Raw genomic sequence first — 17915 nt, forward strand, 5'->3', positions numbered from 1 at the left:
GGGCGGGGAGGAGGGCGGGGAGGAGGGGGGGGAGGAGGGCGAGGAGGAGGGGGGGCCCCTCTGCAGTAAGTGCCACCACTCGCTGCGTATTCCCTTAGGTCTTTTCTCTAAGTTGCTGCTATTGCTGCTGCTGCTTTTGCTGTCAGTCATGTTGATACTATTGCTGCTGCTGTTGCTACTGCTGCTATTGCCATCACTGTTGCTGCGGCTGTTTCCTTCTTTCCCTGGCCCCCTTCTTTCCTAAACCCCGTAAGGCCCTTTTACGTGTTTCCAGGCTGGACGATACCATCCGTGCCGCCCGTGTGCTGGGTTTGCGATTCCACCCTGTCCGGGGGGGTATGAGTGCGGGGGTCAGTCGAGGGGGCATTGCCCCGGACTCGGTGGTGGAGCTGGAGACTGACATACTTGACGACATGCGGAGGTGCATTCGGGAGTTCCATGATAACTCCAGGTGGGGCGGGGAGGGGAGGGTGGGGGGAGGAGAGCGGGAGAGAGGGGAGCGCTTGAGGGGGCACGGGCGGCCGGGGGGAGTAAACCAACCGCCGCCATGCAAATCAAACTACTGGACTAAACTAAACAAGGCTAGACATGACACATATTTGGACAGCCCTTGGCTGACCGGCCTCGTGTGTATGGGGCCCCTTGGTTACCCGTTTGGGGGTTAATCCAGCCCCACGCGGTGGTGTTAACACACGAAAACATGTATTTATATTATATGTGTATGCAATATTCTTAATGTATTTCCCCTCTACCCCCCTTCTTTCCCCCCCCCCCCACACACACGTACACCCCAACCCCCCTGCGGCCCGATCATCATCATCATCTCAGGCTCTCCATGTTACGCGTGTCGCTGGGTCCAGCCTCCCAGAAGACCGTCACCAATGAGCTGATGCTCTCCGCGGCCCGCCTGGCCAGGGAGCACCCGGGGGTGCGGCTGCACACGCACCTGGCGGAGAACCAGGTACTGCTTGAGCGTGCTTGGGGAGGGAGGAGGGGAGGTGCTGTACTGCACTGCACTGCACCGTACTGCGCTTTAAACTACATCCTTGTTCCTGTACGTTATGGCAGGAGGACATTGAGTATACGGAGCGGTTGTACGGCTACCGTTTTGGGCCGTACATAAGCACCGTGGAGTGGGACAAGTGCGACTGCTGGTTTGCTCACTGTGTCAAGGTATCGGGGTTTGAAATCCCTCAAGAGGATGGGGGGTTGTGTTTGTATGTCTGTATGTGTGTTCGCGTTTTTGTATTCAAGCTGTGTGTTTGTGTATAACTTTTGTTCTTTATAACCCTTTCATATCTTAGCTGGCGGGAAATAGGCAATAATGCAACACTATAAGTTTAAACCTCCATCCCTTAATTTCTGATTCGCGGCGGCTCATTTTCTGTGCGTACTGGGCCTTATGACGTCCTGTGCCTTAGTTTGTATTACTACTTAGGGAATATTTATCTCTAGTTGGTACGGCACAGGTACGGCATCGTGCTTGCTTGTCCTGCCGTTCAACCTCTCTCTCTATTCTGCAGATCTTCTGTTCACCCCTTCACCTCACCGTACGATTTCAGTCGTACACGTCGTATGATGCACAACCAACTGAAACCCATGCCCGCACCCAAAAGCTTTTTCCCCGACCAACCTACAACCAACCAACTAACCGAAACAACTACCAGTTGAACGAGTCTGAGCGGGCGCTATTTGCCGAGCGGGGTATTGGGGTGGCGCACTGCCCCTCCTCCAACACCCGCCTCGCATCCGGCATTGCACCTGTCAGGTAGGCGTGTGTGGGGTGTGTGTGTGTGGTGTGTGTGTTACATGGTTGGGGGGTGCGTGACCCCGTACCTGTAAAACTACCCATACGAGCCGAAGGCCCAAGGGCAGGTGGATGTGGGCAGGTGAGGTGGGCTCATCAGGGATTGGATGTAAGTGGTGGTAAGGGGTGTGTGGGAGCTGGCGGAGAGGTGAAATGTGTGGAAGTCCTGACTTCGGGGTGACGGCAACCCTACCAGGCACTGATTCCTTTGTGTGCTGTCTAAGGTAAATCCCTGGGAAATCCTAAAAGTTTAAAAGTCGCTCTAACAGGTCCCACCCATTCACCGCCCGGTTGCTGTCCGCTGCTGCAGGGCTATGCTGGATGCGGGTGTGAATGTGGGTCTGGGGGTGGACGGGGCATGCAGCTCGGATGCGCAGAGCCTGCTCGCGGAGGCGAGGTTGGCGGTGCTGCTTCAGCGGGCAGGGGGGGATCCCCGGGGCTTGGGAGTCAGGTGCGGGTTTGGCGGGGGGTGCGAGTGGGGGGTGCGAGTGGGGGGTGCGAGTGGGGGTTGGGCGGAAGGATGGACGCGGGAGCTTTTAGCGTTTTGGAGGATGGATGGGTGTGATGCGGTGTGGTGGTGAGGCCCACTGTATGAGGCAGGAAAAGTACGGACCTCTCATAACACCCTATTTAAGAGGAAAGCAGATGCATAAAAGCCTGTTTGTCACCTGTCTGTCTGTCTGTCTGCCACTCTGTTGTCATGTCTGTACACATCTTTTTGACCTCTCAAACCACCCAAGTCCATTGTCCACATGTTCTCCAATACCCTTCCCGGGTTCCTCCCTTTCCCCCCCGCTCTCCAGGGAGGCTCTTCGGATGGCCACTCGCGGGGGGGCCGCCAACTTGGGTCGGCAGCAGGAGGTGGGGCAGCTGGCTCCGGGCTTCGCAGCGGATGTAGTGGGCTTCAAGGTGGCTGGGAAGCTGGCGTTTGCGGGCACAGGTACGAGGTAATAGTTGACGGACTCAGACGGGTGTTTTTAAATTTTAAATCTTTTATTTGAAATAATAATTATGAATATTTATACACCTGACGCTCAGATTAAAGATCTGGGTCATCCAGTTAGGTGATGTGATGTGATGGTGAGGTGAGGTGATGGTGCGGTCTAGACAGACGATTCCAACTTATCGCGAATGGCCGTTGTTGTGATGCAGCTGTCGGTTGATTAGCCGTTGACCTCGTTGACCGGTTTTCCACGTGTGTTCCATTCGCTTGTCTTGTCTAACACAGTTGCGGACCCAGTGGCTGCGCTGCTGCTGTGTGCTCCGGATGCGGGCCCAGTCAACTGGTCTATCATTGACGGTCACGTGGTTGTACGGGAGGGTGTACTGCTGGCGGCGGACGGCAACCTCTGGGTACGGCATGAGGCGGCCGCTGCTGTCACCGGGACTGCCGCCGTCAGCGACGACAATGTCGGCGAGGGTGGAGACGGAGCAGCAACAGCAGCAGCAGCAACAACAGGGGTGGTTGGGGAGGGGAAGGGAGGGGTGGTTGGGGAGGGGAAGGGAGGGGTGGTTGGGGAGGGGAAGGGCGGGGTGGTTGGGGAGGTGGTTCCCTTCGACGTAGCGGCACTGCTGGCGGAGGCTGAGCGGTACTCTCGTGCGCTGGTGGCGGGGGTCCCGGAAACGGCACTGGGCAGGATGTAAGGGGGGGTAGGAGAGAGAAGAAGAGAGTGGGGGAGCACAGGGGGAAGGGACACACGGGCAGATCGGGCGGGGGGTTAAGGGGAAGTACAAACTGGTGTACGACGGTGTATGTATATATGTATATATGTCAACTGTTGTGTGTGCGTGTGTGTGTGTGTGCATGGATGTTATACGATGTGTGGGACATGGGTGTCATATCTTCACCCTGCAGCCGCTAACTACCCGGTATTTCGGGGCACCCTCATCTAGTCACCCTAGTCAACTTCTCAGTGGAGGTTCCGCACCCACCACCGGCATCCAACAGAATCTGCCGGATCAACGGCGGCTCAACTCCATTCCTGGTCGGCTCGCAGGTTAATTTTATCCCAGGTCACCACCGTTCATCGACTGTGGCCACTTTTACCTCACACCATAGTAAGGATTTTCGACCCTGACAGGTCTCGATCCCGGAACCTCCGGGGGAATGTACCAGGTGATGCATATATCACCTCGTGTATGTGTGTGTGTGTGCATTTATATGTATATGTATCATCTGTTGTGTTAATGTGTGCATGTGTATGCATGTGTGCTGGTGGTTGGATGCTGGTGGTGAGTTGCTGAATCCAACGAATACATTCTGAAGTCGGATGGGTTGAACGGATTAGGGTGCCCCTCTAGCAGGGGAGATCAGGGAATTGCCTCGGGAAAGCGAGCCGTTGGTGAAGCTATACCACCCTGTAACAACATATATGGTCACCACACATACACAATGAGCAGGCCGATCAACGTGCAGGGATATGTAAATTGCATATAATGCATTGACCGTGACATATGTGTGAACATGGCATCATCAGACAGCCGGCACTTGACTGATGGCGCAACAGGTAAAATCCACGTTTGCATTTCCAAAGACACAGCTGCTGCGGCTGCTACGGTTCGCCTCAGGCTGGCTCTTCTGGCTACTGCACTAGTAGAACGCCGCGGGTGGTGACATGTGAGCGCCGCGGCTACTAGTTTAGTGGACACAGCGCGCCTGGCTACTGCACTAGTAGAACGCCGCGGGTGGTGACATGTGAGCGCCGTGGCTACTAGCTTAGTGGACACAGCGCGCCTGGCTACTGCACTAGTAGAACGCCGCGGGTGGTGACATGTGAGCGCCGTGGCTACTAGCTTAGTGGACACAGCGCGCCTGGCTACTGCACTAGTAGAACGCCGCAGGTGGTGACATGTGAGCGCCGCGGCTACTAGCTTAGTGGACACAGCGCGCCTGGCTACTGCTGTTGCAATGCAGTTGTACGTAAAGGATCTGTTATTCTAGTTGCCACTTCGAGCCAGTAGGTACCCTGGGAGGCGTATCCCTTCGCTGTCATCACAGCGCAGATTGCAGGAAACCCCGGTTTTCTTCGCCAGCTCAGAAAACCTATACGTTTGATACGGATGGGCGACTGTGGCATTCCGGTTCCTAGCAGCTATAAAGTATGGTATTTGGATCGGCATGCCACCCTTGTTAGTGTCGGATGATCGTAAGGTTGATTGGCTTGCAAACAGGCCAATCCCGTAGGGTCCAGTCTTATCCGAGTTTAGGCCGCAGCTTGTGGCTGCATGGGCTCAGACGAGGCTGAACAAGGCCCCATCGGATTTCCCGTCGGATGGGAAGCACCCGGGGGTCATGATGGCCAAATACGCGCATTGGATGGGTCTGCCATTCGAAAAATCGGCGGGGCTGCCTGGCTTCGCATATCCGCGAGCAGATGTGCATCATTCATTGAGAACGTGCTGTGGGCCCCTAGCGGCGAATCGTGCCTAAGCAGGAAAGCCCCGGGAGCAGCGGATCTGTGTGAGCCCAGATAAAGAGTATTCAGGGAGATGCCAGGGGAACTGAACCTTTTTTACATTCCTCCCCGAATATCCCTGGGCGGCCCCCGGCCCATCCCGTAGGAGTAAACAACTTCGTCCGTCTGCGTCCAAGATGGAAGACGTAATCCTTTCCGGTTGATAGAGTTTCACCCTCCCGAGCATCCTTCTTTGGGCAAGGGCATCATGTTTAGCGTGCGTCATGTTCACAACCGGAATCGGACCAGAAAGGGCTGGCCTTCTGGCAGCTAGCGCCAATATAAGAACAGAGAAATTATTTTCTCAGTAACCACTTGGTCACTAGTAACCACTTTCGAAAGTACCAAAGCTACTTGTCACCTTCCGAAGAGGAGACGGGGCGAGGACAGGTAGAGCAGCGGTCGGTTGCGTGTTTGGCCAACAGGCCGTGTAGGAAGTGCTGAAAAGGGAAGCGCCCGGTGGTACGAGGGATACAAAAATCATGGAGATGGACAAGAGGTTTAATGGAATAAGAAGGATTGCAGCGGCGCCGAAGAGGACGTATCCAGAAGTGTGTGTGGAAAGGAAGATTTAAAGAAGACGCGGTACAAGGCATTCAGGCGAATTCCATGGCAACAAGTAAAAGGAAGGAAACAAGGAGGCAATCAGGCGAGAACACGGCACCCAGGTTCCCAGTCTCCAAGTCTCCCAGCTTCCCAGGAAACCGGGCAAGCAGGCACCCAACCTTTTCACAAGGCCATGGAAAGGAAAGCGAAGCCGGATTGTATTTGCTGGCCTGTGGGAAGGCGCAGCACGAATGAAGCAGACATGCATTGAAGCGATAACTGGAGGTACAATACGTCCAGTCCCGGACGCCCTATGGCATAAAACGGGGTTTAACCCCCCCTTAAGCGTAACCCAGGGGTGGGGGGGGTAGGGGTAGGGGTTACCCATGTGGCTATGTACGAAGGGAGGTGGGTAACCTAACCCCGGGGTAGGGGTAACCCCTTACCGAGGCGTAAAAGGGGTCGGGGTAATACACTACTGATAACAGACAGGGTAACCCATGTTTACAAATGTGCCTCGACTGAAGCATTCATCCGCGCCTGTGTCGCCTGCCTACACACGCAAACATATATGTCCACATATATGGAGTTGGGCCGCTGTCGACCCGGCAGATTCCGTTGGATGCTGGTGGTGGGTGCGGAACCTGAGCGATCCACTGAGAAGTTGACAAGGGTGACTGGATGAGGGTGCCCCGAAATACCGGGGAAGGCAGGGTTTCGCAGGATAGCTGCCGCGGGTGAAGATATACCCCCCTGTTTCACACATCATGTATGTCCACCAATCACTTGTGAATGTTCAATTGTCAACATAGCCGCACCATAACATGCCTTGTTTTGAAACCTAAACCTAAGGATAAGGCGCACAGCTGCAGCCTAGATGCAAGGAGGCGGACGAACAGGCGTACATAGGCAGAGCGCATTGGTGACCACAAGAAGCCGCAAGCGAAGCCAATAAATATACACATCATAAGATCCAGGCACTTACCGCCGTTCCGGACCCAAGGCCTAAAACTTGCGGACCAGCCAACGGCGACAATGTAAGTTCGGCCAATAGCTTAAGTGGCCCCTCCTACATGCCAGACAGTGTGAGCGAGTACGCTCGCCTGGCGAAGCTAGCCGACACTGGTGCCAGGTTCAGTGGAGGCTGAGCGGATCTTCTGGACCATGAGCTACATCAAGAGCAAGCAGCGGAACCGCCTGCAGCAGCCACACCTCAGCGCAGCTGTACGGCTGAAGATCCAGTCGTGGTTCACAGTCTCGAGCTTTCCATACAAAGCAGCACTGCAGCACTGGAACGAGTCGGCTGCCTATTGTTGGGCAGACCACGGGCAGTGAGAGGTTGGCGCTAGCATGAAGTCAGAAACTTGACGTGTCGTGCGCTGCTTAAGAAGTAGCCATGGTTTGGGTTCTATCTGTACATACGTCCGGCCAAATATTTGATTCCGGCCAAATAAAGTTTTTTAAATTAATCTTTCATCTGTACATATATCCGTGTAAATAAACAAATCAATATATAAGCGTCGTCTTGGCCGTTCAAAGGGGAAAAATTACTCGCTGGGGAAACACTTGGGTTACCAAGGAAACCCCCCACAGTGACCACTTGGTCACTTAAAAAATTATCATCGGCGAAAAAGTTTAAAAACACTGCCTTAAGGTTGAAATGCCGAACGATGCTTCCTGAGATACCACGATACTGTAGGTTGCTAACGTTTACATTTTAAAGTATCCTTAAGCGGAATTTACGATGTGGGAAGCAAATAAGACAAGTAGCCTATAGGCCCATGTCCATAGTCCAGGGCAACGGAGGGGGTTACCCTGGGGCCGTGTTACCCCTCCCACTGGGTATGACCTTACAAGGGGGTTACCAATGGGCTACGGGGGGTTGAAGGTGGGTAACCCATGGGTTACCGACCCAATCAGTGCCATATTGACGGTGCAACATTTGGGGTGGATGCTGTCCTCAAGCGCGACGGGAAGCTTCGTTTGCCAGTCAGGTTTGAAACAACGGATGCGGCGTCATGTGCCATGTTATTCGTGTGCGGGTAGAAGTATCGCTCGGTAGGGTTACGGAGGGTTGTTGCCCAGCTGATATGACACGCATATTCTGAGTATTGGGACCGTGTAGTTGATGCCGAAATTAATTGGGCGCTTTTGGCACATGTGCATGAACATGGCATCAACCATGCGGTGCACCTTGTCTGAGGCTGGCTTAGCAGAACAATGCCAGGACATTCTCACGACACCTGTATACGAAAGACATTGCGGGGAAGCCAACTTACGCGCAACATTCAGGGTTTCGAAATACAAACTGGAACACTTGGGTATGGGTCCGGATACAGGATACCAAGGTCAGGGTGCAATGTTTATCCAGCAGAGTCCTGTGAAAAATTACCTTCTTATGTATTTAAGTTTCCATTTGTGGTCAGGCTGAAAGTTTGGGCTCTCCTTCAAAAATGGGGGGTACTGCACTTCACCTCTCGTCCTTCAGGACCTGGCCAAAACAACCTAAGACAAGGATACTGACTTGAGTCTGAATATTATATAACCTTATATCGGGCAACCCTAAAATGTAAGATTTGCTTGGTCATCGTGTTGCGACCCGCTCGCTGTCGTGGTTGGCGTGCCGGCGGAAGATAGGATGTCCATGAAACCTGACGAAGCTGGAATGGGAGTAGATAAGCGCAGACGTAAAAAGAAGGCTTACAGTTTGTTCATTGAGCACCTTGTAAAGGTCAAGGACTAGGATTTTGGGCTGTAATGGACGGCATATGCATATGGGTAAGGAACAGGCACCAAATAGGATGGGTGCAATGCACATATATTAAGCAGCTTAGATAATTGAACTTAAGCCAAGTGCTACGTCTCACTACGTGTTGTATCTATGCTCCTGTTCGTATGCGTGGAGGTTACAAGGCACAAGCTGTGAGGCGAGGACTTCGAGAAACGCAAAACACCATGATTCACTTTATTGTTCATATAATATTTTGAGAGGATACTGTTTCCTTGTAGCTTACCGCGTCCCTTTCAGTGCCTACGAGGATATACGCAGTCCTTCCTGTTGCTGATCCTTAAAGCTTTAGAAATCTGTAGGCTTAAAATTTGGGGAATAAAGCTTACCTAGCCGCGCTGTAGGTCATCGTTTGGCTTGTGGAACTGGCTTAGTGGAGGATGGGCAAGATACTGGAGACTTTGTCGACACGCTTTCTAAGCAATAATATCTGACTATCTCAATGCCTTGACTAATTCAAGATTATGGCGGTAAGCTGGGAAAAAGCAAGTCGCTTTGTTGCTATCTGAATTGGCTCACATTCGTGCCCAGGATGGGACATGCGGCGGAACGGGGACCCTTATTTAACTAGTTTGTTCACATTGAGCACCCCACATATGGTGCCGGCGCGGTTGCCATATCAGCGACCCAACTGTCCTGGCATGGTATGAAACACAAGTGCCAGACTGGCGCGCGTCGCCGCACGCCTAGGCATGGCAGCTTACATACATCATTTTAATTTGCCGCTAATCAGCGGACGTTGTGGGTCTTTCTCCCGGCCCGCGCCCCCGTTTCCTTGCCGGAGGAGCCTCCCCTGCGCCCTCCAGGCCTTCCCTACTCCAGGGCTTCCTTGTCAGCTCAGGGTGGCCATACCATTCTTGCACGGGTGTTTTTCCCGCACCAATCACCCTCCCCCACCCTCCAATCCCTTTCTGCCCTCCGCTCGCCATGTTGGTCAGTTCCACATAAAACACACACGCGCAGATCCGTGACGGATTGGCTCTCCCCAGCCCTCATCACCTCCACAAAATTATCCTTGCCCAGATTCGCCCGCTCTCGTACTCTTCCCACTCCCCTTTAGTAGCTCTGCTCCCTGCTCACTTCCATCCATGTCCCTCCTCCCGCGTTCAGCTCTTTTTATCTACGTACCTATCTATCTATCCATCCTCCTGTCCTCCAACTCCGTTGCAGCGTCCTAATACAGAGCAGGTCTTTGGGCTCACCGCCGTCGACTTGGCGGTCCCGAACAACGGTCCCACGAATAGCACTACTGCCGATGTACCGCCGACGCCGGCAGCGGCAGCAGCAGCAGCAGCAGCAGCAGCAGCAGCCCTACCTGGCATCCCTACGGCCACAGCTGCCGCTGCGGCCGCTGCCAGCTTCGGTGAGCCAGTACCCCCCGGCTTCCTCTCTCCTGCCGGCGCCGCCGCCGCCGCCGCGGCGGCGGCGGCGGGGCCCTCGGCCACATCCAGTCGTGCTACCAAGTCCAAGCCGCCAGCAACACCGCCGACGCAGCAGCAGCAGCAGCCGACCGCTACCACCGGCACAACAGACGCTGACGCTGACGGCAGCAGTGGCGTCGGCGGTTCGGGAAGGGGCTACAGATCGTCAAACCCCGGCACTGGCCATCGGCTGCCGCCTATTAGCAATGGCGGCACCATGGCCGCTGGGGATGAGCGCGTCGGAGTGTTGACGACGCCGACGCCGCGTGGCGTTACACCGGGAAGCAAGCTGAAGGCAAACAGCGACACACGCAACTTTGACGGCAAGGACCTTCACGACTTGGTCAAGTTGTCCTGGCAGGATTACTCAGATGTGAGCCGCGTGCAGAGGATGGTGGAAGTGGGGCTGAGCAGCAACACCACGGAGGCGTCCAGAGCTGAGGCGTTGATGCAAATTCGGGAGGTGAGGTCGACAGGGGGGGGAGAAAGGGAGAGAGAGAGAAAGGGGGGAAAGGGGAAAGGGGGAGGGGGGGGGAGAGAGAGAGAGAGAGGCGGACAGAGAGAGGCGGATAGAGATAGGTGGGGAGCGCAAGGGAGACGGCGGGGCTCTCATGTATATGTGTAGATAGATGCGTAAATATATATACGCACGTATAATACGTATGTGAATGCAAGTGCGTACGTAGACGTATCGATGTATATCTATGTATATGTATATCTATGTATATGTATATGCATGTATGTAATGTGCGTGTTGCACTTACCAAAAGTTGCGTTGCTCTTCCAAGGTGTAATGGGGCCATACGAGCCGGGGGCCAAAGAGCCGGTCTAGGGCTGTCCGAAAATGGTTTTGTTGAATTAGCTGAACTATCTAGACTGTTATGCTGTTGCAGTGCGCCTACCGGCTACCTAAGACCCTCCCTAGCCAGGTTTGGTGGATATGGAGGTTTGCCAACCCAACTTCGGCTGGTCATCCGCTACCATCACATGCTCTATCGTCTGATCCACGTGAAACCCGATAGGACACTGCATGTGCTGCAAAAGAACATGATTTTCGTCTTCCACGGCTTGAGGCTCGGCAAACTTGCTGATATCGCTCGTAAGCCCGCAGCGGGTAATCCGGCCCAAACAGTAAAATGCAAGCTCCCCGCTTAAACTTATGTGAGCAAGGGACCCCGATTCGGTAACTACATTTATTCCAAGAACCGATAGCGCGCTAGGCCCAAAAGGAATTTAGGAGAATTTGCGAGAACTCAGCAAACAGCAGCCTGTGGGGTGCCCGTACAGCTCCTAATCGGCGCATGAACATTACCTGCAGCTTACTCGTAGGGTCAATCAGACAGCTCTTGAAAAGAAACCACAAAATCGTTACCGTCACGGCGCTTGGTGGTTCGGTTAGGGCTTCATCTAGGCCGTCAGGTCCCCAGGGGTCGCAGCCATAGGTGCAAATGGATAGGCCAGGGGCTTATCACGCATGCCTAGCTTGGCTAATGAGCCGAACATAGCACACCTCCCGGCCTCAATGAGGGGCGTTCGGCAAGTGGACAATGGGGTCTTTCCCCGGTCCGTAGGCTAAGTGCCTAAGTGCCCAAGTGCCGGGTGCCACGTACAGCAGGGATGGCCTTCCCTACCAGCAGCCGTAGGCCCGCACAATCCGCTAGGCACGTGTTTTCCACCTTTTCGGAGTAAGCGAAACGACATGAACACCCATTTCTGGCACAGCGCGCCATCCCGCTTCCCTACCCACCCTACCCTCCGTATCCTCCTCCACACTCTCCTTTCGTCCAGCCTCCCCTCGCACATCCAAACCCTATCCTCTGTCAACCCCAAAACGGACCACCCCAATCCCCCGAGTCCCCAACTCTCCCGCACCTCTGAACCCGTTCCCGGGGGAAAAAACCCTTTTCACAACCGCTAACAACTGCCTCCAACCGCCGACCCCCAACAGATCCCCCCTCACATGCACACGATTGCCCCGACCCTCTCCCCCAAAACCCTTCCAAAACGCACCACAGGCTTCCATCCAAAACCCTCTTTTCAATATCACTCCCGCCATTTTAAGCCAAATACGGGATCATCTGGCCTCCCGGAACCGTCTGCTGCGTCCCGCCGCTGCCTACGCCATTGCGGGGTATGCGGCAAACAGCCGGTACGGCAGAGGCCTTGTGAGCCTGGGTGCACACGACTTCCTCCCGAGGCTTAACTCCATGCTAAGGTGTCGAGTGGACAGCTTAGACGCCAGGTGGGGGGTTTTGGGGATTTGGTGGGCAAGGGGTTTAAGGGTTTTAGGGGATTTTAGGGGTTTGCTGGATGCAGATTGGAGTGCGCGGAGATCTGGGTTCTGTGGGACTTGGGTAATATCGGGTTGGGGCTGCGTGACGATAACAGAGACTGAGCTTCAGGCGGGCTTTTGAGGGATTTGAGTGGAGGGTTTGGCTTCGGGCGGCGGGGTTCGTACCCCCGGCATTAACCCTCCCGCACCTTTTCCATCATGTACCACATCCCGCCACGTACCACATTCCCAGGCACACAGGGGATTGGGGGAATCCACGTCACGTCACGTCACGTCACGTCAAGTTGGGATCTTGTTTGGGTCACTATGGGTTATGGCGCTTGTGTGTGCTTCACCCCACCCCACCCCACCCCACCCCACCCCACCCCACCCCACCCCACCCCACCCCACCCCACCCCACCCCACCCCACCCCACCCCACCCCACCCCACCCCACCCCACCTCCCTCAGGTACGCCTCTCTGGCGGTGCTGTCCGTATCCATGCACCCGGAGCACAAGGAGCAGGTGGGGAGGAGCGGATCCATACCGTTGCTCATAAACCTTGTACGACAAAACATAGGCAGGTGAGGCTGCTGGGGTTTGCTGCTGCTGTTGTTGCTGCTGCTACTGCCGCTGGTTGGGAGGAGAGGGAGGTTAAGGGGAGATTAAGGGGGGGCCATCTTCTTCCTCTTCCTCTTCGTCTTCCTCCTCCTCTCCTCCTCCTGCTCCTCTTCGATGTCCGCCAGCACACCCCTGTTGGAGTTCCGCTCACGTCTGCAACGTGCGGCCACCAACCAGCCCACAGAGCTGCGACCACGACCCTAGATCAGTTTCTTGGCGATGACACCTCCCTCCCCATCCGTGTTGCTGGTACCTACCCTACCCATCCAAGGAGGATCTATCAACCTAATCGACCTAGCCATCTACCACTAAGCACCTGTCTGCCACCTACTATCAAACCAAAAGCACCTCCTACCCGCCCAAGGACCTTGGCGGTCCTAAAAACACCAAGATCCTCTATGCAGCCACGCAGCCAAATGCCCACACTCCACATTCGCACCACATGAGTCAACCACCGCAACCACCGCAACCACCACGACGACCACGACGACCACCATGTTATCATTATATACACCAGACGTCGGCAACCGCAGTTTTGTGGTCTTGGGAACGTTTAGGACGCCTGTTTTACTGCAACCCAACATTTTTTTTAACGGCACCAAATTTGGTTCTGACCGCGCGACAGGCCGGTCAAACGGCCCTACGGGCCGCATATGAGGCCTTTACTGCCTTTGGATAACGTATGTATGTATGTTGTTACAGGGTGGTTAACTTCGCCAGCGGCCCCCTTTCCCGGGGCAGTCCCTGCTCTCCCCTGCTAGAGGGGCACCCTAATCCGTCACCCCATCCGACTTCAGAATGTATTCGTTGGGTTCGGCAACTCACCACCAGCATCCAACCAAATCTAGCGGATCAACGGCGCATCAACTTAGTTCCTGGTCAGCTCGCAAGTTGATATTATCACGTCCTACACCGCCCATACAATGGGGGGCCACCTCCCATTTCATCACTCCTCAAATACCCGAGGAGCCGGCAGGCGGATTTGAACCCGGGTCGACTGGGTCGACTGGGAGCAGAAGTCAGGCCTTAACCTCTGCCAGCCGCCAGCCTATATATGTATGTATGTGCGATGTACCAGTTTTACTGCTGGCTGCGAGGTTTGGGAGCTTTTTTACGGTCTTGGGAACATTGGTACGATCCGAGGTTGCGCCTAAGAGCTGCCTGAGATGTCTGATATACACCCTCGTCACTTCCTAACCGCGGCTTAGATCACTCCCAGCTCCCTGCGCATCCTTTTCCTAGGGCCTTACTTGAAACACACACATACACACACATACATACACACACGCATGCATGCATGCTCCCACACGCAGGACCACCCCGGTGCCGCCCAACCACGCCGAGGCCATGGAATACCTCATTGGCACGTACGACAACAGCGAGCGCAGTACGGCAACCACCAGCAGCCTCAACAGCTACAACCATGACTCCAATGACCCCAATGCGCCTGGCAACCACAATAACGGTAATAACAGCAACCACCAACTGAATACACCCCGCAAGCAAGCCCCCAACCTCGGCACTAGCTACAGCTACAGCCCGGGTAACAGCGGACTTGCTGCAGGGACGCTGTCGCTGCTGACGCCACAGTCCCACTCAGCACCGCTGGTTGCTTTTAATTCCGTACCGCCGGCACCGCCGTCACCGTTTCATTTAGAGCCGCCAGGCGGCCATGGCCGCAGCGGCGGCGGCGGCGGCATGTGGGGGGCCGGCGGCGGCGGGTACGGCGACCTGCCGACGTCGCCTTCAAAGGGCGCGTATCTGCTGCACGTCAAGCCGGGGGCAGCGCATGCGCTGGCGGCTTTGGTGAACCTGGCGGAGATCCCAAACAACCGTCAGAGAATGCGGGATGCGGGCATCGCTGCCGTGGTGCGTCGGTTGGCCCCCCCTTTTTCCATCTGTCTCGCTGTTCCCCTCCCTCTCGCCGCTCCCCCCTTGATTCTCTCTCCTCTTCTCTCCTCCCGTTCTTCGATCCTCAATCCAAACACGTCCTCAATCTCTCCTCTCATCTCATCTTCAGTCCTTTCCCCTGCCCACCCCTGGACAGTCCTATCACCGCCAGTACCGTCATGTGCATCCCGTCCGCACTCCCCGAGCTAACTTTGTTTGTTAATCATGACGGCGACACAGCAGACCGCACGCAGCCCGACCCGCACCCCGCTCCCCACCTCGACCCCAACTCAAGCCCAACCCTCTGCCCGTCCCAACCCTCTGCCCGTCCCAACCGGTTAATGGTGGTTGCTGGTTCATCGTTGTCATGTGATCGTGCACACATCGAGCCAGTTGGAAGACGTGATGCTCAGTCGCAATGACAACATCCTTCGGGAGCGCTGCAGGCTGTTGATCGACCTCTTCCAGGTGGGTGTGGTAACCGCTACGTTCCGCTACGTTCCTTTTTCCCCGCTAACGAACTAACTCACCCCGCGCCGTCGCAACAGCATCCGGCATACGGCGCAATCCGTGTCTCATTATGTGAGATGCTTTTGGTTGCTGACTGACTGGCTGTAGCTGTATTTGGCTGCGACCTCCTCCAGGGGGGCCCCCCGCAAAACAGAACCGCAGGGGCCCCCCCTGGATCTGCCAACCCAACTAAATACACCTGATATCACTGATATCACCTTATACTACCTCTTATCCCTCCCCTCTCTTTAAGGTCTTAGTAGGTATTTCTTATATAACCTTTATTCATCAGATGCTGCATCTCACCATGGTAACGACCTCTCATACGGGAGATGTCTTCGTAACTTCAAGGACACATCGACCCGTCGCCACCTGAATTCCCCCTCACCGCCTGCCTCCTGACCCAGATGGAGACCAACCGCTTCAAAGAAATTCAGGCCAGCGCGGATATGTACACCGTAGCATCTGTAAGTCAGGCGGTCGTCAACTTCATCCAGCGAGGGAGGGACGGAAAGGCATCCGCCGCGGCGGCTGCGGCGGCGGTGGCGGCGGCGGCTGGCGGCGGTGGCGGCACCGTCGCATCGGCCGCGGCTGCCTTCAGCGGAGGCGGAGGGGGAGGCGGAGGCTCCAGCGCCGACGGCCGTATGACCGGCACCGGCAGCACTCTGGGCCTCGTTGGCGGCGCCAGCCTCAAAGGCAGTCTGGCGTACAACCTTGTACGGCAGTTGGAGCGCGGTGATCAGGAAGGAGATCGGCGGGCGGGCACTGTGACTCTGACGCAACGGAATTCCCTAGGTATGATGTCTAGGATGCACTCGCAGGCGGTGGCCCGTGTTCAGTCGTACGCTCGGAAGCCGCCGACGTCATCAACGGGGGCGCCGCCGCTGGCGGCGGCGCCGCCTTCGAGTGAGCTGCCATCCGCCATAACGAGCTCGTCACTTGCACTTACGAGCTCCTTGGGTTTGCGGCGGCCGAGCGGCAGTAGCGGCGGTCCATGACGACAGCTCTAAGAGTTCGACTTTGTTGCCACACAGCGTGTACAAAACGCCGCGCGCCGCCCAGTACCTTCAGCTGCTCTCACCGGTCCTGCCACTGCCGCAGCTCACGTGCCGCCGCCTCATGTGTCAACCCGACACCAGCATTAGTACGGCACCGCGAGCCAGTACGGCTTAGCCGTACCCTGTTTTCTTGACACCCACTCAAAATGTTGAGGATGGTGATGTTGTCCTAAGGGTACATGGCCCTAGGAGCTGTGACATGACATGGTTGCAACGGCCGGGGCGGCAAAAGTACTGATGCGTGAATGCCTCTCGGCCTCTTTGTTTCCCCCGCTATGTTTCTGCTTCCTGTATGTCCGTCTGTCTGTCTATCCGTCCGAATGCCTGTCGGTCTATCTGTCTATCTGTCTGTGCGTCTGTCTGTCTGTCTGTCCATCTTCCTTGCTATTCTGGTAGGAGTGCTCCGCTCGCCGCTGCTGCGGTTGCGGCGGTCTCCTAGGAGGGCGCGATTATGTTGCGGAATGTGAGAGAGCTCTCTGAGGTGTCGGATGCGGCTGCACGAGGGCGCAGCAGCGCCACCACCAAAGATAGGGTCGGGTCGGCGGTACGACATTTGCACAGCGCGTCCTTACAAACACAGCATAAACATGACGTCCGACGTACAGGCCGGGTGTACATACATACGGTTTACGGGCTCGAAAGGAGTGAAAAAAACAGTTCGTACGACAAGCTTAGAGGAGTGTAGCGTACGGCATGTTACGTCCGTACTACAGGGAAGTATTGCGATGTTTGGGTCGTATAGCATCCAAGCGCTATGCGCATGGGTGGGCAGATAAGGGTGGTATGACGGCACAACGAATTTCCTTGCCCGCCTCAAGAAAAGGCCTTCTTACTTCGTGAGCACATCCGAGCCGATACATCTATATGTATATTGTTTTGAGGTGTAGCTGGGCGGACAGCACGGTCGTGGGGTTGTGGGTCGCGGAATGGGCCGTGTCGGTTCGGAATATCGGAACATATGACATGACAGACGCACACACAAGCTGACACGGAGACAGCACAAGCGCATTTGCCTACACGCATTCTTGACATCTCCATTGGCGGACGCACGTATGCGCAAACGCATGCTCTTGAGCACATAAGCTATCGCAAGTTACAAGCTTCAAGTTACAAGTTCCTCACCAATGGGGGGTTGTCCGTCAAAGCCGATGGCCATGGACTATATCCGCTTTCGTAATGCGTTTCGACATGGCCGACCGAAGCTTCGATGTTCTCTTCTCCTGCCTGTATGTACCATCATGGCATTCCTAACAAGGGTGTCGTACAGACAATGTGCACGTACGGCTGTTTTAAGTTTTTATTTCCGCAATTCTCTTAGGAGTGCAGGTAGGGGTCTTTGGGGGGCTGAGCGTCTAGTTATTATCAGTGGATCCTCCTCGTATGTGTATGTCTGTATGTGTATGTGTATGTGCGTACGTCTGTTATGTGTGTCCCGTGAAGACTGCGTCGCGTGTGAGTTTGTAATGTCAACTTCTGAAGTGTCCTATGAACGACCTGTGTTTGTCAGTGTATGCTGATTTGTGAAGTAGGTGGGGGATTTAGCTTCA

At 55.3% G+C, this 17915-nt stretch overlaps 2 protein-coding genes across 2 annotated transcripts in view; both read left to right on the plus strand.

Moving 5' to 3' along the window:
* VOLCADRAFT_89869 (uncharacterized protein) overlaps positions 1 to 5412 on the plus strand; it is a gene marked incomplete at both ends in the record, with an annotated part of 6768 nt that extends 1356 nt beyond the window's left edge. Inside the window, 8 exons of the mRNA XM_002949380.1 lie at positions 275 to 451; positions 829 to 961; positions 1069 to 1173; positions 1524 to 1768; positions 2118 to 2258; positions 2611 to 2747; positions 3036 to 3227; positions 5369 to 5412. Of these exons, the coding sequence (XP_002949426.1) occupies positions 275 to 451; positions 829 to 961; positions 1069 to 1173; positions 1524 to 1768; positions 2118 to 2258; positions 2611 to 2747; positions 3036 to 3227; positions 5369 to 5412 (1174 nt within the window). The remainder of the gene's footprint in view (positions 1 to 274; positions 452 to 828; positions 962 to 1068; positions 1174 to 1523; positions 1769 to 2117; positions 2259 to 2610; positions 2748 to 3035; positions 3228 to 5368) is intronic.
* A 2263-nt stretch (positions 5413 to 7675) lies between these two features.
* Positions 7676 to 17633, plus strand: VOLCADRAFT_104319 (uncharacterized protein; the record flags this gene model as incomplete). Its single annotated transcript, XM_002949381.1, has 8 exons — positions 7676 to 7696; positions 9707 to 10480; positions 12033 to 12259; positions 12760 to 12873; positions 14224 to 14779; positions 15194 to 15268; positions 15718 to 16216; positions 16412 to 17633. The coding sequence occupies 8 exons, from the start codon at positions 7676 to 7678 to the stop codon at positions 16453 to 16455; spliced, it is 2310 nt and encodes a 769-aa protein (XP_002949427.1). The 3' UTR covers positions 16456 to 17633.
* Between the last annotated feature and the right edge of the window lie 282 nt (positions 17634 to 17915).

Source organism: Volvox carteri (genome assembly GCF_000143455.1).
Source record: "Volvox carteri f. nagariensis unplaced genomic scaffold VOLCAscaffold_14, whole genome shotgun sequence".
Classification (NCBI taxonomy): Eukaryota; Viridiplantae; Chlorophyta; class Chlorophyceae; order Chlamydomonadales; family Volvocaceae; genus Volvox; species Volvox carteri.